General features: G+C 54.6%; 14 protein-coding genes across 14 annotated transcripts; 6 read left to right on the forward strand and 8 right to left on the reverse strand.

Annotated features, from left to right (window-relative positions):
- Positions 1–965: 965 nt before the first annotated feature.
- Positions 966–2,293, forward strand: CGCA056_v004477 (uncharacterized protein; the record flags this gene model as incomplete). The annotated part of the gene is made up of 3 exons (XM_037319732.1): positions 966–1,214; positions 1,332–1,870; positions 1,924–2,293. 3 exons carry the CDS (start codon positions 966–968, stop codon positions 2,291–2,293), a joined length of 1,158 nt encoding a protein of 385 aa, XP_037182187.1.
- Positions 2,294–2,727: 434 nt separating this feature from the next.
- POL12 (DNA polymerase alpha subunit B) lies at positions 2,728–4,802 on the forward strand (the record flags this gene model as incomplete). The annotated part of the gene is made up of 3 exons (XM_037319733.1): positions 2,728–3,206; positions 3,262–4,585; positions 4,635–4,802. The coding sequence occupies 3 exons, from the start codon at positions 2,728–2,730 to the stop codon at positions 4,800–4,802; spliced, it is 1,971 nt and encodes a 656-aa protein (XP_037182184.1).
- Positions 4,803–4,929: 127 nt separating this feature from the next.
- On the reverse strand, positions 4,930–6,393 carry Mfap1 (Microfibrillar-associated protein 1; the record flags this gene model as incomplete). The annotated part of the gene is made up of 1 exon (XM_037319734.1): positions 4,930–6,393. One exon carries the CDS (start codon positions 6,391–6,393, stop codon positions 4,930–4,932), a length of 1,464 nt encoding a protein of 487 aa, XP_037182185.1.
- Positions 6,394–6,816: 423 nt separating this feature from the next.
- CGCA056_v004480 (uncharacterized protein) lies at positions 6,817–7,421 on the reverse strand (the record flags this gene model as incomplete). The annotated part of the gene is made up of 2 exons (XM_037319735.1): positions 6,817–7,337; positions 7,388–7,421. 2 exons carry the CDS (start codon positions 7,419–7,421, stop codon positions 6,817–6,819), a joined length of 555 nt encoding a protein of 184 aa, XP_037180984.1.
- Positions 7,422–7,938: 517 nt separating this feature from the next.
- Positions 7,939–10,131, forward strand: UBP1-0 (Ubiquitin carboxyl-terminal hydrolase 1; the record flags this gene model as incomplete). The annotated part of the gene is made up of 1 exon (XM_037319736.1): positions 7,939–10,131. The coding sequence occupies one exon, from the start codon at positions 7,939–7,941 to the stop codon at positions 10,129–10,131; it is 2,193 nt and encodes a 730-aa protein (XP_037180983.1).
- A 203-nt stretch (positions 10,132–10,334) lies between these two features.
- Positions 10,335–11,111, reverse strand: CGCA056_v004482 (uncharacterized protein; the record flags this gene model as incomplete). Its single annotated transcript, XM_037319737.1, has 1 exon — positions 10,335–11,111. The coding sequence occupies one exon, from the start codon at positions 11,109–11,111 to the stop codon at positions 10,335–10,337; it is 777 nt and encodes a 258-aa protein (XP_037180982.1).
- Positions 11,112–11,745: 634 nt separating this feature from the next.
- CGCA056_v004483 (putative sugar phosphate/phosphate translocator) lies at positions 11,746–13,152 on the reverse strand (the record flags this gene model as incomplete). The annotated part of the gene is made up of 5 exons (XM_037319738.1): positions 11,746–12,123; positions 12,179–12,810; positions 12,891–12,896; positions 12,948–13,015; positions 13,085–13,152. The coding sequence occupies 5 exons, from the start codon at positions 13,150–13,152 to the stop codon at positions 11,746–11,748; spliced, it is 1,152 nt and encodes a 383-aa protein (XP_037180981.1).
- Positions 13,153–14,001: 849 nt separating this feature from the next.
- On the forward strand, positions 14,002–14,437 carry CGCA056_v004484 (uncharacterized protein; the record flags this gene model as incomplete). The annotated part of the gene is made up of 2 exons (XM_037319739.1): positions 14,002–14,062; positions 14,250–14,437. The coding sequence occupies 2 exons, from the start codon at positions 14,002–14,004 to the stop codon at positions 14,435–14,437; spliced, it is 249 nt and encodes an 82-aa protein (XP_037180988.1).
- Positions 14,438–16,075: 1,638 nt separating this feature from the next.
- CGCA056_v004485 (uncharacterized protein) lies at positions 16,076–17,244 on the forward strand (the record flags this gene model as incomplete). Its single annotated transcript, XM_037319740.1, has 2 exons — positions 16,076–17,034; positions 17,091–17,244. The coding sequence occupies 2 exons, from the start codon at positions 16,076–16,078 to the stop codon at positions 17,242–17,244; spliced, it is 1,113 nt and encodes a 370-aa protein (XP_037180987.1).
- A 1,465-nt stretch (positions 17,245–18,709) lies between these two features.
- On the reverse strand, positions 18,710–19,216 carry CGCA056_v004486 (uncharacterized protein; the record flags this gene model as incomplete). Its single annotated transcript, XM_037319741.1, has 1 exon — positions 18,710–19,216. The coding sequence occupies one exon, from the start codon at positions 19,214–19,216 to the stop codon at positions 18,710–18,712; it is 507 nt and encodes a 168-aa protein (XP_037180986.1).
- Positions 19,217–19,521: 305 nt separating this feature from the next.
- On the reverse strand, positions 19,522–21,186 carry CGCA056_v004487 (Reticulocyte-binding protein 2-like protein a; the record flags this gene model as incomplete). Its single annotated transcript, XM_037319742.1, has 3 exons — positions 19,522–19,877; positions 19,930–20,935; positions 20,989–21,186. The coding sequence occupies 3 exons, from the start codon at positions 21,184–21,186 to the stop codon at positions 19,522–19,524; spliced, it is 1,560 nt and encodes a 519-aa protein (XP_037180985.1).
- A 1,014-nt stretch (positions 21,187–22,200) lies between these two features.
- On the reverse strand, positions 22,201–22,644 carry CGCA056_v004488 (PGA2-homolog; the record flags this gene model as incomplete). Its single annotated transcript, XM_037319743.1, has 1 exon — positions 22,201–22,644. The coding sequence occupies one exon, from the start codon at positions 22,642–22,644 to the stop codon at positions 22,201–22,203; it is 444 nt and encodes a 147-aa protein (XP_037180990.1).
- An 880-nt stretch (positions 22,645–23,524) lies between these two features.
- Positions 23,525–23,970, forward strand: Cenps (Centromere protein S; the record flags this gene model as incomplete). The annotated part of the gene is made up of 3 exons (XM_037319744.1): positions 23,525–23,557; positions 23,613–23,736; positions 23,792–23,970. The coding sequence occupies 3 exons, from the start codon at positions 23,525–23,527 to the stop codon at positions 23,968–23,970; spliced, it is 336 nt and encodes a 111-aa protein (XP_037180989.1).
- A 213-nt stretch (positions 23,971–24,183) lies between these two features.
- CGCA056_v004490 (uncharacterized protein) lies at positions 24,184–25,807 on the reverse strand (the record flags this gene model as incomplete). The annotated part of the gene is made up of 2 exons (XM_037319745.1): positions 24,184–25,719; positions 25,772–25,807. 2 exons carry the CDS (start codon positions 25,805–25,807, stop codon positions 24,184–24,186), a joined length of 1,572 nt encoding a protein of 523 aa, XP_037181992.1.
- Between the last annotated feature and the right edge of the window lie 315 nt (positions 25,808–26,122).

A 26,122-nucleotide genomic window follows, 5' to 3' on the forward strand; every position in this document is an offset into this window, starting at 1 on the left:
GCAAACTAGGAAACCGTTTGTCCAGGAATGAACCTTGCTTAGCAAGATATCAAGTTAATGAAAAAGGATGAATGTTATTATTCTTTGGAAGGAGAGCATATTTTGTGACCACTGAAAAATACTTTGAGATTGGATCATGATTGCCCTCCCTTGTGCTCTTTCTGGCTGTGCTTTCCTATGCCGACCTCTTTTCAGCGTTACTGGGATGAGAAATCAAAACAGAGAGACGGAAAGCCCATTCATCAATCACAAGTTCTGTCTTTTAACCCCATCGACACAACAGCAAGGTCGATTTTCAAGACCACCATCAATCAATAATCGACAGCTGCCAGGTAAACACCTCAGCCTTCTTGAAATTCATTGTTTTTTCTCGAGGGTACCGAAGATATCAATTCACTCGCCGACCTGGGAAGGCCCCATCCGAGAATGTTTCCAATCCGCTCGGTTCCCTGAGAAGACCAACAAGACAAATCCCCCTTCCACAAGGTGTGTAGTTTCCTACCTCCTTCACTACTCGCACCCACCGGTTGCTCTTGCCTCCTCCTAAATATTGGCAGGTGCCTACCGCGGAAAGCAGCGCCTCTCAACTTCCTTCCCTCAGGTGAGCTCTGCCTTCCTAAACTTCTTCTCCTGCCTGCCTCGAATATCCGTCACTTTGGGCACCACCGCATCAAAACGCTCCTGTCCGCTTCCTCCCATAACTTCTCCCTTCCAACACAAATAATTCGCGTCACTGGTCATCTACTCTCAGAGCATGTTCAAGATCGGAATTTTACTCTTTACCACAGCCAGGTTTCCTTCACTTTCAGAAACTTGCCACCAGGCAACTATTGTTCTCCAACTGCGTTACCGCGGAGCCACCTGCCCTTCGACTTTCAGACCCATTCTCGATCTTCACATTGTCTCAAGATTCACCATCACCAACGCCGCACACTCACCGGCTTTCTCGTCAACCTCTGCCCAAGATGTCTGTCAGCAGTGCCTCGATCAGATCCGTATCCCAGGCAGCCACGATCGGTGGCACGAAGCAGAAGCTCAAGGTACCGCCTCACAAGGCGATCCTGTGCCGTACCTGCAATGAGCTCTTCGACGATGAGGCGTCTCTGATCAAGCATAAGCTGTGGGCTATGCAAATTCGAGGCACCCACGCCCACTGCACCGTCTGTGCCATGGAGTTCAGGACCATGGACGCCCAGAAACAGCACATGATCGAGGTAAGCCCAACTGTCCCTGGTCCTGCCCGAAAAGACCAACAGCACTTCTCCTATGGAAGGTGTCGCGGCCACCAAGAACTCCATGTTGTTGAAGTGCCGACTAATGTGAAACCATAGTCCCACCCTCATGAGCAAAACATCATTTGCCCCGGATGTGGCAGCCGCTTCACACGGCTAGCTGGATTCATGAAGCACTTGGAGCACGACGAGTGCCCTGAGATCCGCCGTTCGGACGTGGACAGAAACAGAGCCGAGAAGCTCACTTTCGCTCATGAGCTCGAGAAGCGGAGCGGTTCGCAGTTCGGCGACTATTTTCCGAGGCTTCATCCGAGTGTTCAACAGTCGGCTATGAGCAACATCTCCAAGCCGCAGATGGCACACCCGTCTTTCTTCAGACCCGAAGATTTCCCTGCGATTCAAGAGGCCGACGGAGTCTCTACCCAGGGAAGCTCTACCCAAGGAAGCTCCGCTCAAGAGGGCTCTGTTGCTTCGACGAACCTTACGGTCCCAAGTACTCCAAAGACAGAGAGTCTGGGAAGTTCCCAAGGAGCCTCGAAGGTCCAAGATGTTCACAACCCTCAGCACCCCAACTTCGACGTCATGAAGTACCACAACCCGTACACTCGCAAGTTCAAGTGCCCACATGGATCTTGCACGTAAGAAATTTGCTCTTGCTGCACACCGCGAGGTACATGCTGACGAGAAACAGGAAGAACTTCGGTTCCGCAGCCACGTTGATCAGCCATCTCAAGGCCGGTTCGCACAACATTACGAAGCTCCAGTGCCCCGGTTGCCTGCGGTGGTTCAAAGATGCGTCTTCCTTGACTGCTCACTCCGAGTCGGAGACGAACCGCTGCCAAATTCGGTACTCGGAGAACTACCGGGTCTACCTTGACCAGCTCACTGGAGGCATGGCCGATGTCGTCGGCAAGAACGAGGACAATACCATCCGGTACGAAGTCAGTACCGAGGCCATCATCAAATTCGGTCCTCAGCAGGCTAAGAAAGCTACGGAGGATCTCATGGCGAAGCAGGAAGCAGAGCGTCAAGAGCTTCGGGTGCGAAACCCAGTCTGGTGATTGGAGGGATGCCATGTTACGGAGAACTGGGTGAGGACTTCACTAGAAAATTGCGCCCTATGGCTTACGAGAGTTGCTTTGGAATGGAGATGCAGAGACTTCGTTTATTTTCTTAGCATAGCTGTTGACATCGAGAACGGTCAATAAGCTCACAGATTCTGAAAAAGAGAGCCCTGAAAGTTCTGCATTGAATTGGTGCAAGTGATTGTGGTGCATTTTAAGCAATCAACATGGCCTGGAATACTGAAAGGGGGGCTGCAGGGCCGTGCAAAAAAGACTGGTGCACTGTACCTGCCCCGCACTTTGCACTTTACGCGCTATCCTTACCAGCGACGCGCTCAACGCGTCGCCCAAGATTGACCATCTTTCCTCCAGAAGCCCGCCAATTGACAAGCAACCACCAGGAACAGCAGTAATTGATCACAACCAACGCCATGGCCGAAGCCGAGCTCAAGCAGCTCTTTAACACGGGGGACAAGGGCCTCGAGCCCGATGTCCTGTCCGAACTGCAGTCCATCATGCGCTTGCACGAGCTTTCCGCCGAGGACCTTTTCTACAAATGGGAGTCGTACTGCATTAAGATGGACATAGATGCCATGAACCCCCAGATCAGCCCTATGCGCAACTTCAAGAAAGATCTCCAGGATGCATTGGAGAGGGCCAACAAGCAACAGACACACGTCAAGACCGAGAAGCGCGGACACGGTACCCCAAGGGCGAGAGGCGGGGATGTGTTCGGCATGCTGGATGGCTTGGTGCCCAGCACTCCGTCGTCTGGGAGGTTGAACAAACCGAGCAGTTTGCGGAAGAAGGAGACACCAACCATGTCAAGGATCAAGGCAGAGATTCCGTCTAGTTCTCCGGACTACAAGGGGTCGTCGAAGATGGAGGACCAACTCAGTTCCATGCAGTCGTAAGTGGGAGCTTCAGGAGGGTCGCAATGAGTAAGAACTAACAAGTTCCTGCAGCCCGAGTTCCTTCAACGACAGACAGAATGCCGGCGATACGATTGAAGTGCTAAACGACCACCTCAACGCCCCCGAAGTCCCAATCTGCCCTTATTCCGAACCCCGCATCAAGTTGACGGCCGCATCAGACCAAAAGAAGCTTGCGTACAAGCCCCTTGCTATGAAGCTGTCTGAAGCGTCAGAGATTCTCGACGACAGGATAGACGAGTTCATGGGCGTCGTCCAAGAGTACCACAAGCTTGATCTTTCGGAGTTTGGTAATGCGGCATCCCAGAGCACTACGGCTGTAATTGCTGTCGGTCGCATTGCGTCTGATGCGCCGGAGGGAAAGCTGAACACAGCGTCGCTGGTACTGGAGCTGTCGAGGCGGATGGGTGGCGGTCAACGAGTCTCATTGAACATGCGCAGTGTCAAGAATGGCTTCAGCTTTTTCCCTGGTCAGATCGTGGCATTGAAGGGTATCAACACCTCCGGCAACGAATTTCTAGTCGAGGAAGTTCTTGAAGTGCCCCTCCTTCCCAATGCCGCCTCGACGCCAGCTACATTGGCGGCACACCGCGAAAAGCTGCGAGGAGACCCAGATGCCATGGACACCGACTCGGACCCTGCACCGCTGAACGTCATCTACGCGTCCGGGCCCTACACCGCAGACGATAACCTCGATTTCGAGCCTCTGCATGCCCTCTGCGACCAGGCTGCCGATACTTATGCTGATGCTCTGGTTCTCACTGGACCGTTCATTGACAGTGAACATCCTCTGATTGCCATTGGCGACTTCGACCTCCCTGAGGAAGCCGTCATCGACCCGGACACCGCCACTATGTCCACTGTCTTCAAATACCTTTTCTCTCCTGCACTCAACCGTCTCGTCTCGGCGAACCCTAGTATCACCATACTCCTCATCCCATCGGTGCGAGATGTCATCGACAAGCACGTCTCATGGCCTCAAGACTCTGTCTTGAAGAAGGACCTTGGCCTGCCAAAGACAGCAAGAATCGTCACCAACCCCATGACCTTGTCGATGAATGAAATGGTTATGGGCATTTCTTCCCAGGATATTCTCTGGCAGCTGAAGCACGAAGAGCTTGCAGCACGCCCATCAGACACCAACCCTCTCTCAAGACTTTCCCGGCATCTACTCGAGCAGAGGCACTTCTTCCCGCTGTTCCCACCCACAGACCGTCAAAAGCTGCCCAAGACAGGCACAGAGGAGGGCATGCCACCAGGCGCCATGCTGGATCTCAGCTACCTTAAGCTCGGTGAGATGGTAAACGTTCGCCCTGATGTTTTGATTGTCCCCAGTTTCCTCCCGCCGTTCGCAAAGGTATGTCATACCCCTGCACAGTTCCCTGCCATTTGCTAACGTTTCCTAGGTCGTCGAGAGCGTGCTCGTAATCAACCCAGGTTACCTGTCCAAGAGGCGAGGCGCAGGCACGTATGCGCGCTTGACGCTGTTCCCACCAAGGGTCGACACTTCATCAGACACCATGGTAAGCCATGGTATCTTTGATCGCGCGCGTGTGGAGGTCAAGAAAATCTGAGCATGACGTGAATGATGCTTCTATATGTATGAAGGTGGCAATGGTTTATTTGGAGTTCGGGTATATTCAGCATCGCTCTCTGGTGAGCCTGGTTAGGATACACTCTAATACAATTTGAGGGTCGGCCTTAGCTCGAATCCACGCGCCGCCGCTTGTCACTGTCATATCTCTCGCGGGAAGGGCTTCGTTTCCTCCGATCCCTGTAGTCGTCTCGTGAGTCTCGTCGCGGCGATCTCGATCTCGACCTGTCCCTGCGACGGTGATCATCCCGGGACCGATACCTATCGTCATCTCTGCCCCTGTCTCTCCTGTCTTTGTCCCTCCGGTCGCTTCCCCGATCCCGATATCTGTCCTCATCCCGTGAACGGTCCCTTCTGTGGCCATCCGGAGCACCCGGCCTGCCAGGCGTCTTTCGATCACCCAGTGGTATAGCGTTGGCCCCCTGTCCACTGCGATCAGCGTCCGGCTGGAAGCGCTCGTCCACGCCATATCTATCGAAACCTCTCCTGTCGCGACCACGATGGTCGTCGAACTCGCCCCATCGTCCAGTGTCTTCGCTCTTGAGATCCTTGTACTTCGTCGCGCCCTTCCTGCCGAGCTTGGTCATGTCACGCTTCTGCAGGTACTCAGGTAGCGCGCTCCGATCCTTGATGTCATCCGCAATCCGCATGCCCATGAGATCACGCTTGTCCAGGCCATAGGCCTTCGCCTCTTCGCTGTAGAAGGCGCCCTTGTGATAGTACTTTTGCAGGTACGACATCTTGCCACGGCCGTCCTTCTCCTCCTGTTGCTTGGCGATCTTCGCGGCGTCCTCGGCGTCGCGCTCCTCCTGCGTGAGGTTCTGCCGGCGCTCGCGCTCCGCGTACTCAGCCTCCTGCTCCGCAATGCGATCGCGCTCGCGCTTGATGCGCTTAAGCTCGCGAATCTTCCAGGCGGCGAGTTCTGCCTCCGGGTCCAGATCGTCCGTCGTGTCCACGTCAGAGCCCTCGGCCTCCTCATCGTCCCAGTGTTTCTTGCCCGCCGCGCGCGCGGCGAGGTCCTTCTTGATCTGCTCCTCGACCAGCGCGTCGGCAGCCGCTTTGCGGCGCGCCTCCTCCTCTGCGTAACGCGCTTCTTCGTCCTTGGCTGCGGCGCCTGACGGGTCCTTGGCCGCGTTGCGTTGGTTCTTTGGGATGAACTTTGGTCGGATCATGAGGCGGCGGGGCGCTTCTTCCTCGCTACTGCTCTCCTCCTCGCTCGAGCTCTCTTCCTCCTCATCGTCGTCGTTGCCGCCTTCTGCCTCTTCTTCCTCTTCCGTCACGAAGCCTTCCTCGGCGGCGAGACGTTCGGCCTTTTCTCGTGCTATTCTGCGATCCTCCAGCTCCTGTGCCTGACGCCTTCGCTCGTCGAGGTTGACCTTGCCGAGGTTGCTCGCGATCTTGGCTGCGCTCGCGGCTTTGGGGGGCGTCGGGATGGTTTTGCTCTTGGGCGCAGTCTCGGTCTCGTCGTCGCTGGCGTCCGAGTCTGAAGAGTCGGCCTCCGGTGCGGCGGGCTTGCCGGCGCGGTAGCGCGCCGGCTTGACGGGGTTCGCTGTCATGCGCTTAGGCGGCATGTTAGCTGGTGGTTAGATGGAAGGATGAGGTTGAAGGGTAAAGTTGAAAAATCGAGCTTCGAGTCGGGTTGCTTTGATGTGGACCGAGAGGCTGGGGTCAGGATGGACCTGCAGAAGCGTTTCCCTGCTGGGGGCCCTGTAAGTTTAGTGGCTTTAGGTGGAACTCAGCGCTGCAGCGATGACACTACCTAATGAGGTAGACTTCAATTTCAAGCACGGGGACGAAATCGGTGCAGCTCAGATCTGAACCCTTAAAGGCACGGTTATGATCTCGATGTTATGCAGACGCATAGGAGTAGTCATTGGATGATCTGGACCAACATCATTAGGGTATCTATCATAAGTCTCATAGCCCTGCCAGAGGCGCAGTCTAACAAGACCCCTCTTTTGGAGCAATCCGATGTGAAGCGAGAAATGACAAAACTAGAGAATCTCCTCGTCGAAGTCGTCGTTTTGCGGCGGCGGTGGCGCCTGCACAGCGTCGACGGCTGGCGCATCTCCGTCATCAGCGCCATCCATCTCCTCGTCTGTCTCCCATTCCTTCTCAGCGACGACCTGCTTCCTCTGTTTCCTTTCCTCCTTGTCCAGATCCTCCTCATCGGGAAACTTCTTCTGGATAAGACTGTGCTTGTTGACGTTGTCCCAATCTTTGCTGCGCTCCTGGATCAGACGCGACGACTTCTTGCTCTTCTCAACCTTGTTGGCGGTCCTGTCCATGATAGCCTCGGCGCGGTCCATTGCCCTCTCGTTCCTCTTCTTAGCCTTGGCGCTTAGCTGCGACTTGCGGTGGCTCGTCCTCTTGGAAACACCCGAGTTGTGTTTGGCGGCCAGGACTGACGGCCGATCGACCGCTTCTGAGGGGGGCTTGACATTCTTGAGAGACTTGTCGGTGTCGATGTCTACATCCGTCGCGCGCCTCGCAGCTCTCGAGTGCTTTGAGGGTTCTGGTCGCAGGGTTAGACAAGTTGCTACAAGCAAGTAGAAAGTTCCTTACGTCTGCTCTTCTTGGAAACGCCCGGCTTTGCCATCTTTGCGACCAATTGTTTCGTTTCGTTCTGGTGATGCAGGTAGGTCTAGCATCAGCAGTCGGGTTCATTGTGGGGGATATCAAGAAAATTCCTTATCGGGTCAGAAATTCTTATCTTATCCCGATAAGAGCGGGGATAATCACAAGCCTTGCATCTCAGCACGTTGCGCACCGACCAATCCTTGTCAGAGAGTTTGCCCCTGGTGGAACCCTTGGTCCCGCTCATCGCCTCTGCTTAACGGACACCTCCCTCTCTCTCTCCAGCCGTCTAACCGTGCAGAAATCTAGACATTCCTGAGCCTTTACTTTCTTTGATCACACGAGCTGCGCCCACCACTTCCTAATTCGCGACTCATCGCCCCCCTAGTCAACCCCTGCGATTAATCATCCCCGACATGGCAGCACCCGGCTTTTCGGTCTCTGTGTCGCTCAAGCTTGCTTAAAGCTGCTCGTTTCGTTTCTTGTCACGCCAACTGCCTTATTAGCAACAAACACACTCCCGCCAAACCCTTAGCAGTATGAATTCGCCGGGCTCGAGATATAAGGATCTCTACGACGGACCTGATCCTTACCGGCAATACCACCAATATAACAACCAGAGCTTCTGGACCAGGCTGAACGAGCCGAGCGTCGTCGTCTCCGTTTTGGCACTCGTCTTCACTGCGCTTTACTCCATCTTCGGCGCATCTACTCTTCCGACCACCCTGCTCTCCCGCCCCGGTCAGACCCTCTGGGACATCATTGTTTGGCTTACGCCATACGACGCCTTGACCCTTCTCGAAGGCTGGCTGCATCCACCACTATTCCCCCAACCGATGCTTCAGAACCAGGCGAGAACACATGCCGCGAAGAGCGAACTCCTCCGAAAGATACTTGGCATGGACAGAGAGGGAGGCATCATGGGAACGGTCTCCCAGGCCGGCATCAGAGGCCTATCTTCCATGTCTGGCGCCATGATGAGTTTTAAGGGCTTCAGCGACCATCCTCCAGGACTAGGAAATCTCGACAACTCTTGCTACCAAAACAGTATTCTCCAAGGCCTCGCTTCGTTGAAAACATTACCTAAATACCTCGCCGACCCCGTCCAAGACCCCGAACTCGATCGACAGAAGGTCGAGGCAGTCGATACGTTACGCAACCTCATCGAAGATTTAAACAGCGCTCGAAACTACGGAAAGACGTTATGGACGCCGGGCTCTCTCAAGAACATGAGCACTTGGCAACAACAGGACGCGCAGGAGTACTTTTCGAAACTTCTCGACGAGGTCGACAAGGAGATCGCCAAGGTCGCGAAAGCGACGGAGAAGCTGTCTGGGTTCGAGTCGGATTGCGCCAACGACGACACCGCTACGAGCCAACACAGCGATGATAGCGGTTACCAGAGCCTGTCGACTATTTCCAAGATCAGCTCCGCATCGAAATCTTTGCGCAACCCCTTGGAAGGTCTGACTGCGCAGCGAGTTGCATGCGTGGAATGCGGCCACTCCGACGGCCTCTCCATGATTCCATTCAATTGTCTTACGCTGAGCTTGAACACGGACGGCAACGACCACGATCTCTACGAACTATTGGACGCGTATGCGCATATTGAGTCTATCGAAGGTGTTGAGTGCGGCAAGTGCACTTTGCTGAAGGCCAAAAGGCTGTTAACGGTACTCCTCGACAGAGCTGCGGGAAATACGAGTGAAGAGAAGTTGAAGGAGCCGAGGTCGCGATTGGCAGCCGTTGAAGAAGCTTTGGAAGAGGATGACTTTGAGGACAAGACCCTCACAGAGAAGTGCAAGTTTCCGGCCAATTTCAAGGTGTCTTCGACGAAGACGAAGCAAGCAGTGATTGCGCGCCCGCCTCAAAGTCTTGCTGTACACATGAACAGATCCGTCTTTGACGAAAACACCGGCATGATGTACAAGAACTCTGCAGGAATTCGCTTCCCATTGACACTGGACCTTGGCCCATGGTGTCTGGGTAGCGCCCCCAAGCCAACGACGGGCAAGCCAGTGGACGGATCAGCATCTCCAGCTCTCAGTGATGCGTCTGACGAGGAGCAATGGCTACTTGACCCAAGATCGTCTATGATCGCAGGTGACAAGCGCAAGTCGTACATCACTGGACCCATATACGAGCTTCGCGCCGTCGTCACACATTATGGTCGCCACGAGAACGGCCACTACGTCTGCTACCGGAAGTTTCCCCGCAATGCGCCTCCTTCGGCTGGCGAGACCAAAGATCAAGGCGAGGACGACAGTGATGGTGCGAGCTCACCTATCCGAAAGCCAACCCCTGAGGATGATGTTGCCGATGTGGAGATGGATTGGTGGCGTCTAAGCGACGAAAGCGTCAGAAAGATTGACGCGGAAGAGTTGTTGGATCAACACAACGTGTTCATGCTGTTCTACGACTGCGTCGACCCCAACATTATTCCAGCATCCGAGGTCGCTGAATCGGAAGCAGCTATTCCTGCAAACACCGACATCGCTGTAGACGACGACGAGACGCCTAAGGTAGAGAAGCCTGCGTTCACTTGCACGGTGACAGAGGTGTCTGAGACGGATGATGAGGAAAATGATGCTCCTTCCGAGAGTCTTGTCGTATCGGCTGAACCGCCAGACGTTGGCACTATGTCGGCCGTTCCTCTCCCGCAGGACGATAGCAATAACGCGGGAGATGGCAACAACACCCCCGAACGGTCGCCTCGAGTAATCGCGGTTTAGTTGACACGGCTATTTGGAAGGGGAAGAATGAAACGGGGTTCTGTTTAAACAAAGCATAGCGATGGCGTTGGGTCCGCGGTAATACCATACGAACGTGGTGCGGCTGGAAAGGGGGGGCTCCTTGGTCAAGTCGAGCTTAATGGTTGTTTTAACTCGTTTGGTAATGACACATAGTGTTGCATTCACACACTGAACTTGATTACCTATGATTCTGCCTCTCCAAAATATTCTTTCGTCATGTCGGGCCAGAATTCCTTCTCAGCGAGCAGGACCTGGTTCCAGACCGCCAGCGCGCGCTTCTTCAACCCCTCCTCACTCGCCTTCCCCGCCTCGACGGCCTCCGTAACGCCATGTTCGACAGCCACCCTCATCGCATTCACAAACTGCCAGAAGTCGTCATTCGTCCAGTTGGGAATAAAGGCGTTCCTCAGCGCCCCGCCATCCGCATCGTCGTTGCCGTCCTTGCCCGGATCCAGCGCATCCTTCACGCCCGTCCACGCATCCAGGTAGCACTTCTCCGTCGCGTAGAACAGCACCGCGCCCTCGAGCCACGGCAGGACCTCCTCGCCGGTCTCGAAGCTCGCGAAGAGCTTCTCGAACCGGTGCAGCCCCTCGAGCTTGGCGGTCGGCTCGACGACGCCGTCCTTGACGGGCAGGTCGAGCTTGAGTCTGTATTCGGCCGCCGTTGTATAGAAGAAAGCCAGCTCGCGGTTGATATTGCCCAGAGCGTTGGTGAGCCAGATGATCAGTTTCTGAGGCGTTGTCAGGTCGTCGGGAACGAGATCCGGTAAGTGGACGGTGCTGAGCAGCCGGCCGGCGCCCCTGATGTAGGAGTGGATGTACAGCCTGTCGTTGGAGAGCCAGTAGCTCAGGTGCGATTTTGGGCACGTGCCGGCGGCGGCGGCGGTGAGGAAGGGGGACTTCGTGGCGAGGCGGTAGCCTTCCGGGTCTGAGGCGATGAGGTCCTCCGTGAAGGTCATTGTGTGTGGTTGACCAGGGTCTGTCTTCGGGGAGAACTTGTAGCTGAGTGGCTGAGCTTGATAAGTTTGCCCGTCCGGCTGAGTAAGATTTTGCTTTTACTCAAGTTCAAAACGTCGGTACCCAGGAAGTGGGATCAAGCTTTCGGTTCAGCTGGTGCTTACATTACATTACAATTGCTTCTTTGCGCCATTTAGAGCGAGGAGGCGGGTGAGGGTAATGGCATGACGTTTGTGTTGGAACACGGCGTTAGTAATCCTTGGCTTGCAGAGTTTCGCGGTCCGCAATAGGATGGATGCAGTCCTTTTGCTGGAACTGTGAACGCTGTCTGCATGTTCGAATCCACCGTCCTGCATAGCAATATTACCCAATGTACATCGTTCATGGTCATTTATTTCCCAAAGGCTATATCTACGCAATGCCTGCTCATGGTATACAATCCTGCTCAACACACAGGCGCCCTAACAAAACCTGGAGGAGCGCCATGAAACACCGACCATCCGTCATTAACACCTTAAAATATTTTTCGTTTTCAGTTCCTTTTTTTTTCCTTTCCACAATGGATCCAAAAAGTCTTTTGATGCATAGGTATTTCCAAAACTCCCCGCTTTGTACAGAACAATCCAGAAAGATACTTTATCGGCTAGAAGAGACGTTGCTCAACCAGTCCGCCGGCGCCGCTGAGCCCTTGTATGCGAAGCCGATGACGAGCAGGAGAGTGATGAAGACGAGCAGGGCGAAGAAGATTGCGCGGCGGACAAGAGGGGACAGCCGGCCCTCGTCAAGAGTCTGAGAGTTCCAGACCCCACGAACCTTGGCAAAGGCGCCCTGGCCCGAGGTCTTGATCTGTTCCCATCCGGTTGAGTAAATGACGAGGCCGAAGAGCGCGACCGAGTAGCCGACGAACTGCATGAAGGTGATGCTGGTCTTCCAGATGAGGACGGAGGCGATGATGAGAAGGATGTTCTTGAGGATGCCAGTAAGGGTCATGACCAGGCCTGAGGTCTTGCCGATCTGTGGGGCCTGTTAGCGATACGAGTTGTGGGATTCGAGGCTGTGCGAAACTTACGAGGAACACACTGGAGACGTTGAGCATGAAGGCGACCGCAGCGTTGAGGAGGAGCATGCTGACGCCCGTCCTGTGCAGATCCTCCACGTTGAACTTGCTGAACTCGCTGGCCCAGGCAACGAAGAAGTTCATGACAGCGCAGACCGGGGCGTAGTAGTACAGACTGACGAGGGGGTCCATCTTTTGCGCGCTCTCATCGCCCTTCAGCAGAACCTGAATCATGACGAGGCGAATGCCCTCAAAAACGATGCCGCCCATTTGGAAGATGAAGCCGATCCAAGAGAACTCGATCTCGCCGAACGAGGCGAGCGCCACACCGGCTACGATGAGAAGGACGTTGTAAAAGGTCTTCATCGAGGGTTCCGCGACGCCCCAGATCCAGCTGATGATGAGAACGGCGACGGGCGCGCCAGCCTTGAGCATCTGAATGAAAGAGACAGATAGATAGAGGTAGACCAGGTTGGAGCAGACGAGGGAGCCTGAGTACAGCAGACCGATGGGGACAATGGCGCGTAGGTAGACGCGACCGGTCATCTTGACCTTGTGGCGGCCATCGAGGAGGCTTGTGGTGCGCGCCAGCACCTGGGTTGCAAGAGTTGAAAAGACCAGATGCCAGAAGGTGAGAATGACGGCTAAATAACGTTAGTGAGTTGGGATGAGAAGCGCGTGCCAAGACCGATGAGGTGTTCACTTGGCGATGAGAGTTACATACGATATTCTACGTCGCGGTTAGCTCATGTGAAAGACAAGAAAGACGCGTTAAACTCACTAAAGCCTGCCGTGTCGAGCAGCCATTTGTTGAAGAGAATGGTCAGATTTGAGAAGAAGATCCAACTCCTACGCGGCGGTTAGATGAGTTGCCAAGACTGCGTTGATGAAGGCGACGGCGAGGGTGTCTAAACATACGCGATGAAGAAGGCCGGGTGAGCGGCCTTGGAGGCCATGGGCTTCTCCGTTGTCGGGAGAGTGGTCATGACGGCTACGTTTGATAGACTTCAACTACAAGAGAGCGGGATGCTGTGTCCAAGAAAGGCCAAGAAGGTTGGCGATCGGTGTTGTCGGGGGTCGGAGGTGGGTGAGATGCGGCGACGGAGACGGCGGATGTGGGCCGGAGCGAGTCGGGGAATCGGATTGCCCAGAAGAGATGGCCAAAAGAGCGGGCGCAGCGATTTGAACACCACCAGAGGAAAAAGGTTGGAAAGGAAAGAAAACGATGGTGGGCGGTGGCAGCTGTGAGGTTCACAATGAGCCGCGTTGAGAGGGAGTGGTAAGGAATGGAGGAAGAGCAAGGAGTGAGGACGAAAGGGTGAGGTAGGGTAAGGGAAGCTGGCGACAAGCCCGAGGAGGAGGAGAGGCAAGAAGTGGAAGGCTCAAGGTAGGTAGGCAAGGTAAGCTTAGGTACTTCTACTCCAAGTCCTCAAGCGTTGGTTGGAGCCCGCTGGTGTCGCGCCGTCTGGTGCTGGAGCTTCTGCGGCGCAGGAACCCGAATGAGCCCCCCTTTCCCAGGCTCGTTTCTCGTGTTAGGTACCGGCAGTACTTGTCTCTAGGCACTTGGGTACCAGGCAAAGCAGGCGGTACCTCTCCGGACAGCGGGCTGACGGGCACCTGAAAGAAGGGCTGGGCTGACTGAGGGGTAAAGGGGACTTGGGGGACCTCTTTTTGGGAGAGGAGACGCTAACGTCGGGCGGCGGCGGGCACGTGGAGGGAGCGACGGCGACTAACACTAAAGGAGGCCTTCGCTGTTAAACCCCTGTGTCTTGGCCTTCTTTAAAGGTAGACCAGCTCGGCAAGCTGCAAGTCGTCGTTGGAGGAACCAGTCCACGATGCAGCAAGTATCCCGTTCTGGCGAGTGGTCTGTTGGCGAGCTGACACTGCAGTTCAAGAGTAATCAATCAATCAGGCAACGATGGTAACGAGACATCCACCGTCTTCTTTGGGAGTCTGCTGTGTCAGCCTGGGTATGTCCAATGTCAGTTTCGTCCTGATCGTCGACTGAAGTCGTACAAGGGGATGCCATGTGCGACTCAGTCCCAGCTGTGGTGGTGGATGTCACTGACGGTTCGAATGCGACTCTGGAGTCAAGCAACTCTAGAGACGGGAGGTGTTCGGACGAGGAAGGGAAGTCAAGACGGGGTTGACAACGGAGCGGCGGTCCAGTTCAGCCCTGGCGACGATCTGAGTGAGATCCGAGGGCAAGGTAAGAAGAAAGGTATGGTTGTACAAGAAAGTTGCCCGGAGCTTTGGGTGGTGAGTGACTGAGTTCCGGCAGGCGAACGAGACATTGCACACAGGCATAAGACAAGACTCAGTACTGCGATGGCATAGGCAGGGGGGAAAAGGGGACACACACAGTTTCCCCGTTCATCAACCAAAGAAAGTTTGTTTGACCGGGCCCCGCGATTGCATCGTATTGATGAGCTGGTGCTAGGCCAGAGCCTGTGCCGCAACACCCAGGTTGCCAGGACCCCGGACTTCAAACGACCAACAATAGCGCGCGCGCGCCGAGAGACCCGGCTTGCCGCTGAATTGCTTGCTGCTGCGAAGGCTGCTGGGGTCTCGGTGTCATGTTTTTATTTAATTTAAGCTCTGCGGACAGGGGTTGGAGGCTGCAACTAGCCCGAAATGGACCGGTGGGGATTGCTCTTCGCCTGTGCCGCACTGCTGTGCATTTTGCATGGCTGCGCGCTTCTCCGTTTGTGAGGTAGCGAAATTGGTACTTGTATCTGTAAAGGTAGGCAATGAATTTCACTTGCAGCGATTGTGAGTTGCGGCGTTGTTGGTTGACTGCATCCCGTCCCTTGTGTCAATGCCTCGGACTCTCTCTTGGGGTCCGAATCATAGTTGCATTTCAGGGCAGGAATATAGCGTCTTTCTCCTCTAAAAAGGAATGTCGCCCATGTGAAGAGAAGAAGCTTGTTCATATTGCCGTCCAGATAATGACTGCGTTGGTGACCTTACATTTGAGACGCCGCCCCTGAAACCGCCCCCATCTTCCACCGCCAACAACCAACAACCCGAGGTTTCTCGTGTGTCTTCTCACGCTGACAGCCAACAACGGCTCTGGCTTCTGTCAACGACCATGGAAACCCGCCAAATTGACCTGCCACTTTCGTGCGATGGGTGTGTGGGGGCAGCCGTCGTCGGTATGAGATGCCTATTCTGAGGACTTGAGCATCCATCTCGGCGGCTGAAGTGAGGCGACTAAATCACTGAACAAGCGCGATGGTGAGGCACATCGCCAAGAGTTGACCAAGTTGTCTTGGTCAGTCGAGAGACTGCAAGGATTGTTACTCGAGCACCCAGCTAGCCGTCACCAGGAGCAAAGATCGAGACACCACGAAACGGAACCGGGCAGATAAGTCTGGTATCACACGATACAAGGAGCGGCATGCATGAGTAGGCACCCAAGAATAATTTTGAGTTTACTGGCATTAATGACAACTCAAAGGACATGTCGCTGTTCCCGATGCCGACTTACGACGCCACCACTCTATCGCCGTCACGCACGAAGTCCCAACGACGGGGTAGCTGAATCTCAGCTGCATGCTGATCTTGCACAGCCAAGAATGCGACGAGCCTTTATCTGATGGGGGTGAAATCTACTCATATGCATAGCTGGAGTTAGGAGCGTGGACAAACTCATTGTAGAAGTCTGATGTGAGCCCACGGCCCCCATCGAACCCTTCAAAGTTCAAGTACTTCAGGCCACACCCCTCATCGGCCCATGTATCTTGCCTCATATTTGGCTGATACGCGCGTGTCTCTTCCCTTCTCATCCTCTTCGTCCGGCCTCAGTCGTTCTTTCATTCATACCGAAGCTCACCTGGATTGAGCAGTGTTCGGGCGTTTCTTTCACTCTTTTACCACATTATACTATTATAACACACCTTGCCCGTCATGAAGGCATCCGCTTCATCTCACCAGATCAAGTATCTGGCCTTTCTTGCCTCAGCCGTCTTCATCTGGTTCGTCTGGCGAGTGAACGCCCCCTCGGAAGTAGCAGACAGGGTGCGCAAGATCGCCTCCCAATACAACTCGTCGCCCAGCGATGGCATCGACACCAGCACGGGTCTCGCCAAAACCGAGATCCTCTCGCCCGAGAAGGCGGAGGAGTACTGCGACCACTACCGCCTCAAGTCCATGCCCGAGGACTTCGTCCGCAAGCGCAAGATCTACGACCTGCTCCTCGTCAACACCGAGATCGAGATGCTCGAGCTGCGCCTCGGCCAGATGGCGCCGTACGTCGACTACTTTGTGATCCTCGAGTCCGACAAGACCTTCACGGACCACCCCAAGCCGCTGTACGTCAAGGACAACTGGGACCTCTTCAAGCCCTGGCACGACAAGATGATCGTGCGCACCATGGACCTCGAGGCCATGAAGGACGGCTCGACCTGGGACCGTGAGAAGCTGAGCCGCAACGCCATGTACGAGCAGGTCATCCCCGGCCTGACGGGCGAGCAGGCGGCCTCGGAGGACGACATCCTGCTTGTTTCCGACGTCGACGAGATCCCCAAGCCCGAGGTCCTCCGCGCGCTGCGCAACTGCGAGGTGCCGACCCGGGTGACGATACACTCCAAGATCTACTACTACTCCTACCAGTGGCTGTCGAGAAACGACTGGAACCATCCGCAGGCGACGCTTTTCCGCGGCAAGGATACGGTCCTGCCGGACGACCTGCGTTCAAACGCCAACGATCATCACTTCAACCAGGGCGGGTGGCACTGCAGTTACTGCTTCAGCACCACTGAAGAAATGGCGCAGAAGATCAACTCATTCTCCCACTCCGAATTCAACAAGCCCGAGTTCAAGGACCCGCAATGGATCGTCAAAGTGGCTCGGTTGGGTCATGATATGTAAGTTCTCCTTTGACGGCATCATTCAGAGCATGTTATTAACGACATTGTCACAGCTTTGGCAGAGGCGACTCCAACTTTGACCGCATTGAGGTGAACCATGATATCCCGGACTACATCAAGCGCTATCCCGACAAGTTCAAGTATCTGGTTGACCGCGATCCCCCCAACGCCAACTTCAGGGACTACCAGACCAGTCTAATGGAATGAGCTGACAGCAGCCTTGGGCTTGTGATTGTGGAGTGATCTGATACTGGAAGGGGACCTAGGAAAGACGGGATGACAGGCGTTCGGGCGCATCAATGATATGCAGACAGGCAAGGATTTACCATAGAAAGGCACATTTTGAAACCATTACCTCTGAACATCAACTACACTACAGTCTCAGTGAGGCAATCTTTCTCATCATCACAACTTCTGTAAAACTCCCATCTACCACTGCACTGAGTAAGCCCAGCGGGTATCGTTACACTCGCTTTCGCTCCCATCGCACCGTAACGAACCAAAGGAGCAGCAGGAGACGTCCGATAGGCCAAAATAAAGTTTCCCCAGACGGAACCGCCGGAAACTTCCTGAGACGTGACGCCCATTCAGCAACTCGGAAAGGCCCCCCACCTCCACATCCCATATCAGGCACTCCCATGACTCGGCGTGCCTAATTCCAGCAGAGCCCTTCCTCCCCTCCATCAAACTCGCGCACCTTCAAACTTTAGTTGATCAAGACGACCATCACCATCAAGTCAAATCAGCAGCGAAAAAGGTAAACCAAATGAAGCCAAGTCAGCGAGTTGTAGAGCGAATCAGAGCAAGTGGGTTTGTCCATCATTTACTTGCAGTTAGGTACGGAGAAAAGTAAAGAGAAAAAACTTCAAAAAGGGTGGCCCTGGAATACACTATTACAATCCTTATCTAACTTTACAGATCCGAGACGGTCGCAACGGTGACCTGCCCTACGAGTTTCAAGTTGGCGAATGGGCTGAGGCTGGGGAGATTACAGCAATACCGGCGGGAGAACCTTGAATAATCACAGCCAAGACGGCATGCACCAACGGCGTCCCAGGTAACGCGCAGCAAATACTCGGACTCCAGCGGACGTTTTCAAGTCCATCCCTCCGGCAATGAAGAGCCCTTGCTTGACTCGTGGTGGGCGCTGTCATCTGGAACCAAGGTTTGGGTACCCTGCCTTCGAGCAAGAAGGCTGCATTTCTCTCTTTGCTTGAAGCCCTGGGCGATGATTAAGCGAGAGAAATCATCGCATCATGGACTCGGCTGTTCGAGGACCGGGGTTCCCCGCCGTTCGTTAAGCCCTATCGTGCGCCGTAGCCGCCCGACCATCCGGCACCGGCACCCGGCCCGAGCCCGAATCGTGAAGTGGGGCCGGCCAGCTTTCGGCGTCGGAGCTGATCGATCGTTCAAGCTACTAGGTACCTTGTTTGTGAATGTAGGAGGATGAAGCCTTGTGGGAATTACCTTCCATAGCACCATGCATTTTATACTTGTACAATTGCTACTCTGCCATAGCTGGTATGAAAAATGTGAATCCGTAGTTCGACCCTTTAGAACGCCCCCTTTTCCCAGCCTACCCGTTCAGATACCGCGAGAAGCTGCGCTTTTGCTGTTGATTTCCCTTGAAGTCCGTGGGGTATTCAGCCACAGGAAGAGGAACCAGCGGCTTCTAGCGGCTCCTGCTCCTTCTTCGACTGCGGCTCCGATCCCTCCGGTCCCGACGTGACGAGAGGCTCCTATCTCTCCTGCTGCGGCGGTCCCTATCGCGATCTCTGTCACGGTCACGGTCTCTATCCCTATCCCGATCCCGGCGATCCCTGGACCTGTCCCTATCACGGTCTCTCTCGCGGTCGCGATCACGGTCTCTGTCTCTTCGATCTCTGTCTCTGTCACGCTCCCTGTCTCGATCCTTGGCTCGACTTCTGCTCCGCGACCGGCTGCGGCGGCGGTCTTCACGATCATCACGCGACAGATCGTGCGGTCGCTCCCTGTCTCTACCGGGAGGCACGTACCGATCAATCTCGTCCAGATCACGCTTCCGTTTGGCTTCTGGAGATCGTTCCCCTGTACTCCTCTTGTCGTCGATTCCTGGGACAGGCATGCCCTTCTCACGAGCCTCGCGTTGAGCGGCCAAGTATGCCTTGGCTTCCTTCTCCCGCTTCCGAACCTCATCCATCTTTGTTGTCTCTCTAACCTCCTGTTCTTTGTCCAGTTTGGAGGCTGACCTGACTGCCGAAGAAGTGGGACGCGACCGTGACCTACTCTTGCGGTCGCGGTCCCGCTCCTTCTCTCGGTCCCTAGCCCGATCAGGAGATCGATCTCTTCTGGTACGAGAACGACTGCGATCCTGACGAACAGACTCGCGCCTCTCGACTCTTGGAGATCTGCTGCGGTCTCGCCTTGCCGTGCGTGGTCGGGATCTTGAGCGGGACCGTTCGCGCCTGTCAGATCTCAAGCGAGAACGGCTTCTATCCCTTCTCTCTACCCGAGTGCGTGAGCGACTCCTTTCACGTCGCTCTGTCCTCGTTCGGGAGCGACTTCTGTCCCGTCTGTCGTTGCGCCGATCCCGGCTACGGTCCCTAACGCGAGAGCGGGAACGGCTTCTGTCGCGACGATCGTGTCGTGTGCGAGAACGGCTCCGATCGCGTCGAGTTCTGGTACGGGAAGGAGAACGAGTCCTATCTCGCCTCTCTGTACGTGTCCGAGATCGACTCCTATCGCGTCTAGGTCGTGACCGGGAGCGAGATCTGTCACGTCTGTCGCGAGAACGGTCCCGGCGGGGTGACCTGGAACGACGATCACGTCTGCGGCGGTCATCATCATCTCTCGTGCGACGCCTGTCATCGTCACGATCACGTTCACGATCCTTTCCGCCATCTCTCGACCGACTGCGGCTTCTGGTCCGTGTCTCTGTCGTCTCAACCTTTGGCGCGGCAGCCACACTGCCATCTCTTGCTTCTTTCTTGACCACCGGATCAGAGGGCTTTTTGGATTCCGAGACCTTTGGCGAGTCGCGCGAAGAGACCTTCTTGATAGGCATGATAGCAGACGCTGGTGCCAGCTTTCTAGGCGGGGGAGCCAACGCCTCATCAATTTCCATCTCGGGTTGCTTCGCTGCACCGTGAGTGCTTTCGCGCAAGAGATCCAGAAGGGCTTCCTCTTCGAGCCTCTTCATGTCTTCCTGGGTGAGATTCTTCTTGGCCTTCTCAGTCTCCTCTTCTCGCTGTTTGCGTCTCCGTTCCCTTTCCTCTTGCCGCTCACGCTCGCGTTCGGCATCGCGTTCACGGTCACGTTCGCGATCGCGGTCCCGGTCTCTTCGACGGCTGCGGCTTCGACTCCTATCGCGATTCCGGTCTCGACTCCGCTCCCTGTCTCTTTGCCTGCGGCGTTCGTCTCGCTCGGCGTCTCGCTCAGCCTGAGCCTTTTCCCTAGCGGCTCTGCGGGCGTCTCGTTCTGCCTTGCGCTGCTCCTCCGCCTTTTCGCGCTCCTTTTCGACCTTCTTTCGCTCCTCTCTGGCGATCTTACGCTTTTCTTCTTCGATGGCTAGCTCCTTCTGCCTTAGCTCTTCGCGTACTCTCTCCCGCTCAGCTCTTCTGCCCATAGTATCTGCATGGTATTCCTCGTCTGTTTTGGCGCCTCGCTGTTGCTCCGCGGTCGCTTCTTCCTCGCCAATGTCGGCTCGACGAAGCTGGCGCATTCGCTCCTCGATCGCCTTCTTATCAATGAGCTGCGTAATGACTTGCTCGGCCTTTTGGTAGACGCCAGATCGCTCGAGAGCGCCATCAATAAGGGCGGCAGCCTTTCCGCGGTCGAGTGTGAGAAGTTGGTGGGGGTTTCGTTGAACCTCGTGTTCGGCGACCTCGAGGATGGCTTTCGTAACTTGTTCCTCGTAGTCCTGAATCGCCCGTTAGCAGAATAACCGGTGGCGAAATGAGAGTGCAGACGTACGCTGGCAGCGAACTTGTCCCACACTTCTTTACGAATTGCGTCGTAGCCTCCCTTCTTCTTGAAGCTATGCGCCAGTGAATCGATGGCAGCTCGGGTGGCAGACGGCAGAGGAAGATCAGAGGCTTTGTATTTCCTGGGAGCCGGAGCATCGTTGGCGGCTGTCGCCCCCGCGGCCGCATCAACAGACGCAGATGCCATGGCGGCAGGTAGCGCCGACGTCGCCATCCTGCTGTGACCCCAGTCAGGGGACGTTGGTATTGATATTTGCGCCGCCGGGCGGTGGTGTCGTTGGTGTCGCAGAACAGCGTCGTTTGCGCGCTTCGCAATCGATCGATGGGTCTGCCTGCACCGCGAGACAAATGAGATGTCTGTCGCAAAAGCTTTCGCCTATCCCCTTTGGCGACGGCAACAACCTGATGCGAAGGTTGTGGAGCGAATGATTTGGAGGAAGAAAGAGCTCGAAACCCTTGCTTCTAGAGACGCGTTCGGAAAGCGCCCCAGACGCTGATTTCTCAAAGTCCAACAGTGCAAGCAGTTCGGTCGGTGGAGCAGACAAGGGGGCCACAAACTTTAGTGGCACCTCCATCCCTGTCCAGACCGGGATGTGGTCCGAGCGCTACTCATGCAGGCTGATTCTCAGCGGCTTCATTTTACAATTGGCAGGACTTCGGTGCTTGGAGGTAGCAAACATGTATTAAATTTCTGTATGGTCCAGATTGTTCTCTATTATTATGAGGTGTTAGTCCCATGGAATAACATACGAATTAAAGTTATACATAATGTGCGCTTTTAGTATGCATCAACGCGGCTTGAATAGATCTTTGGACATTTTGGTTCAACAAGCAGCAGAAACGTACCTTGCGAGTAAACTCACAACTAACCTATTTTTGATGGAAGTGTTTTGGACACTTGAGCAAGTTTCGAACCATTGCATCTTCAATATAATAGTAAGTACCTCGCTGACAACAGCACAACCCTTGCGGTTGTGCACTTATGCGGTACATCATGATATTTACGGATCAGCTGTAGATCAACTACTCGAGACCCCATCAATCAGTGAAGAACACAGGCCTCATCCACGAGAACAATTTGCAAAACCAGAAAATAGGATGGCCATGAGCACCGGTGAATATGTATTAATGATGCTAGAGGACCAACCAAGCGAAACGCCATCAAAAAAGCCGCGCCTTTGCTTTCCTAGTTGCCAGTCTTTTACTCCTTGACCATAAACTCCTCGATATCCTTGTCTTCATCATCCTCTTGCAGCTCAGCAAGTCTCTTCTCCTCGGCGTCAATCATCTTCTTCAGGACGTCGCGCTGCCTCCTGCGCGCCTTCTTGCCCCAGTCGGTCGCTGTCGTGGAGCTGGGAGCGTCCTCGTCATCGTCGTCGCTGTTCTCGGGAATCTCGACCTGGCCGCGCAGGGTGTTGGGCTGGACCTGTGCCTTGGGGGCGTTAGGATCCTCGATGGGAGCCTCGTGCTCCTTCATCTGCTTGCCGCCAGCCAGCTTCATGAGGTAGGGACGGACGAGGCAGTATGCGCCGACGATGATAACCAGGCGAATCCATTTCTCGGGCGTCATGCCCTCGAGACTGCCGCGCAGGTTGGTGCTGAAGCGCGTCCAGACGGTGGACACAAGGTCGAAGATGCCGGCCATTTTGACGGTTTGATGTCGCAAAGTGGGGGGAATTAAGAGGCAACGCTCGTGTAGAGGAAAGCCAACCGAATCGGTTTGCGCTTTGCGAGTTGGGAGGAAGTCGTACGTTTTATGTAGTCGTTGCAGATGGTTGAGTCGGGTCAGCCGGATGAGGTGGCGGCCTTGAGGGAATAATAAAAGGAGAATTGATGCGGATGAGGAATCGCGGCTAGAGAAAAATGTCGCGACGTTGAGAGTCGGCCCGCACGGCGTCAAAATTGCTCCAAAGGCCCCACGTGGAAGAACCCGCTAGCTTCGGCCAATTGGTGGCACGGTATTGGAGAAACGCTGGAAGCTCACACTGGTGCAGCGACTTCCAAGGGTCCTACAGGGGGTTCGCCGGTGATGTCACAGCGCGTTTCTTCGCATTGCAATGGAAACCTCAAGGTACACACGCAGAATGAATACCACTAGAACAGGACAAGAAGCCGCGAAACAAGTTGGCTATCTATCTCAACTCAAAAAGATATGTTTTTTTATTTGATAGCTGTGAAATCTGTAGGATATGATTACAACATAACAACAATTTGGAAGAAGTTTCCCGCGAGGAAGCACCTGCCCGGCATCCCAAAGCGATGCTTAGTCATCAAACGCGAGATCATGTGATTATTTTCAGTGTTCACACAGCATGGTTAATCAACTTGACCTTCAAGGTTGAAGCGTCCAACCATCAGCTCACGCAATTCGTGCAATTTCGCTACTGATTTGACGCGCCAAAACTTACCTTCTCGGCTATCATTCTACTTCCGTCGGGAAAACAGAGCATCGCCGAGACCAGAGGCGCGTCTGTCGCGTAAAGTGCTACCGACCTTCAACGCACCCCACGTCTATCGCCCTCACGATGGCCGAATCAATGGACGAAGAGCAGCGTGAGGTAAGCAGATTTCACAGCTGGTGGCTACAAGATTCTGGTCTGATCCGGTATTCAGCGCCTCAAGGCCGCACTCTGGTTCGCCGTTGGCAAAATTGTCGATGAGGAGTCGCTGAAGCAGAACCGCAACGCTACACCCCAATTCATCGGTGCATTAACTGAGATGGTTTGGTCACAAATAGGTAAGAGACATGCAAGTATATGCCTATGTGCTTTCCCTGGCTAAATTGCCCGCAGAGTCCGTCGCCATTGACCTCGAAAACTTCAGTCGACATGCCAGGAGGTCGACGGTGCAGACGGAGGATGTGGTGCTTCTGGCGAGGAAGAATCCCGATTTGTTGGACCTTGTGAAGGAATTTGTCGAGCAGAAGAAAGCCGACAAGCTCAAGAAGGGCAAGGGCAAAGAGAGGAGATGATCAAATCGGCTGGCGTTGTTTGCATTCCGATGATGAAAGAGGCCGTGGCATTTATGATACCCAAAATTTATGAATTCAGCAACGAAACAGAGTCATGCTTTGCCACTTTTCCCATTCAAGTGATGAGGTATCTCGTAATCCCGCACGTGCTTAACTCCTAAGACGCCATTTTCCCTTACAAGCCTCAATTAAAACATCACCCTCTGGTCCACGTTAGGACTGTTCTTGTTGTCTTCTTCGTTCCTCGGCTGCTTCGGCCTCGTCTAGCTCGTTTAGTAATTTCCACTCTTCTTCAGTGAGGTGAAACCACTGGGCAAGGGACGTGATGATTGTCCAAAGTTCGCCAGCAATTACCAGGTGCAGGAACTCCAACCCCAAAAAGTTGGTGATGCCCTTCAATGTCATACCACTGAAGATATTGATCTCGTGGATATCATCAAAAGGAAGCCCCATCCTGGACCTGTAAGACCTTGCGACCAGTCTGAGTGAAAGAGCCTCATACGGAGACACGAGCACGTAACCAGAGATGACTGTGAAAATGTCTGATGCGAGGCATGCAGGGAGTCTAGTCAGCATGGTGTCCATATACTGCACGGAGGCGTGGCCGTAGGCGCTATCTGGTCCTGTGCTTGGCCGAAGCTCTGCGGACCAGAGTCCTGGAGGCGCATCGGTGGAGTCAGTAGCTTCAACATCGAAGCTGATCAGTGTTGCACTGACGCCTCCATCCTCGTCATCATCGCTACCGTACTCGTCTCCTCTTGCTGAGAATGTACTTTGACGGCGGACTGCCTGAACTGGGGCACCGTCATTGGGCTCTTGGGGAACCCCGCCGAGTGCCTCAATTGGCACCTCCGGAATAGCTTCGTCTTGGGGCTGTTCAATTTCCGGCTCTGAGTCCGGTATCTCGGGGATCGGCGCCGGTGGTGGGGGAGGTGGGGGAGGCTTGCGATGATGTACTGTGTTTGGCAGTCTCCCATAGAACTCTTGCCACAGATGACCAGTCACTTCGGTCCAGATTTGTCCCCAAACAACAAACGATACAAAGGGAACGGCGTTGATGCACCAGGCGCAAGCATACTGTGCTAACGACTCGACGCTGAAGTCCTTTGGCGGTTCTGGCGCTGCAATAGGCGAAGAAGGCGATCCCGGGACGAAGAAGCTCAGTGACGGGAACCATCTGCTGGATGGTATGATGTCTAGGCGTTGGAGAAACACGTAAAGCTGGAGGTGTACTCGGATGTAGGATAGACCCATGTTTAACCACCTATTCTTCCTTGGGAAGGGATAGAGGTAGTAAGTAGCCATTTTGAAGACGTGGCCGCCCAGAAAGGTTGGTAAACCAGTACCGAGGGCACTTGCGAGCGAGCGATTGCCGATTTCATTCTGGAGCAGTTCGAAGAATGAAATGTCTGCATAGCGCTTATACAGAAGAATGCGCAGTCGCATACCGTTGATGCCCCAAACTCCTCCAATCTCCAGTGCTCGCCCAAAGCGAAGGAGCCGAGTGCCCACGGCATCTTCATAGTTGAAGTATCGTCGCACTGAATCAACCTCTGCCGCGGAGGGTGTGTTGTCAGGCTCCGCGACTCCTATGACCTGCATGACCTCGTTATGAGATCGGACCATGTCCCGGTTCATACGCTTGGTTTCGGGGTTGATCGGTCGGCCACGGTTGTCGTATTGTTGCTCTGGCGCTCGAGGATCGGCTTCGCCTTCACCCTCGACAACATCGTCGTATGGCGACCGGCCCTGCGTAAACCTATCAGCTGCGGTAGCCCTGGTGGGTTGCGGAGGTGCTTACCAAGGCTTGAGCCGTCAACGGGCCTTGTCTCGTCATCTTGGGGCACAGATGCGCTCCAACATATGTGCGACAATGTGGTTGACTTGAGTTGGTCGTCTCACTGTCGCTGCTTCAAAGTCCCAGGTAAGACCGTTGCTGTCAACCTGAGGGCAAAGAGTGGCCCTGTGGCTGATATTCAGATGTCAGCAGCAATGGATGCTTTTGAGAGAATGCGCCGGGATGTGCTTCAGTGAAGCAGCTGTCGCTGTTGCTGTCGAATGGTGCCGGGGGTAGCTCCTGGAGCACAAAGTGGGCTCGGATTAGATAACACTATCGATAAGCGCATCCCGCCGACAGAAAGAAAAATTTCTG

Source organism: Colletotrichum aenigma (assembly GCF_013390185.1).
Source record: "Colletotrichum aenigma strain Cg56 chromosome Unknown KSG_Cg56_contig03, whole genome shotgun sequence".
In the NCBI taxonomy this organism is placed as follows: domain Eukaryota; kingdom Fungi; phylum Ascomycota; class Sordariomycetes; order Glomerellales; family Glomerellaceae; genus Colletotrichum; species Colletotrichum aenigma.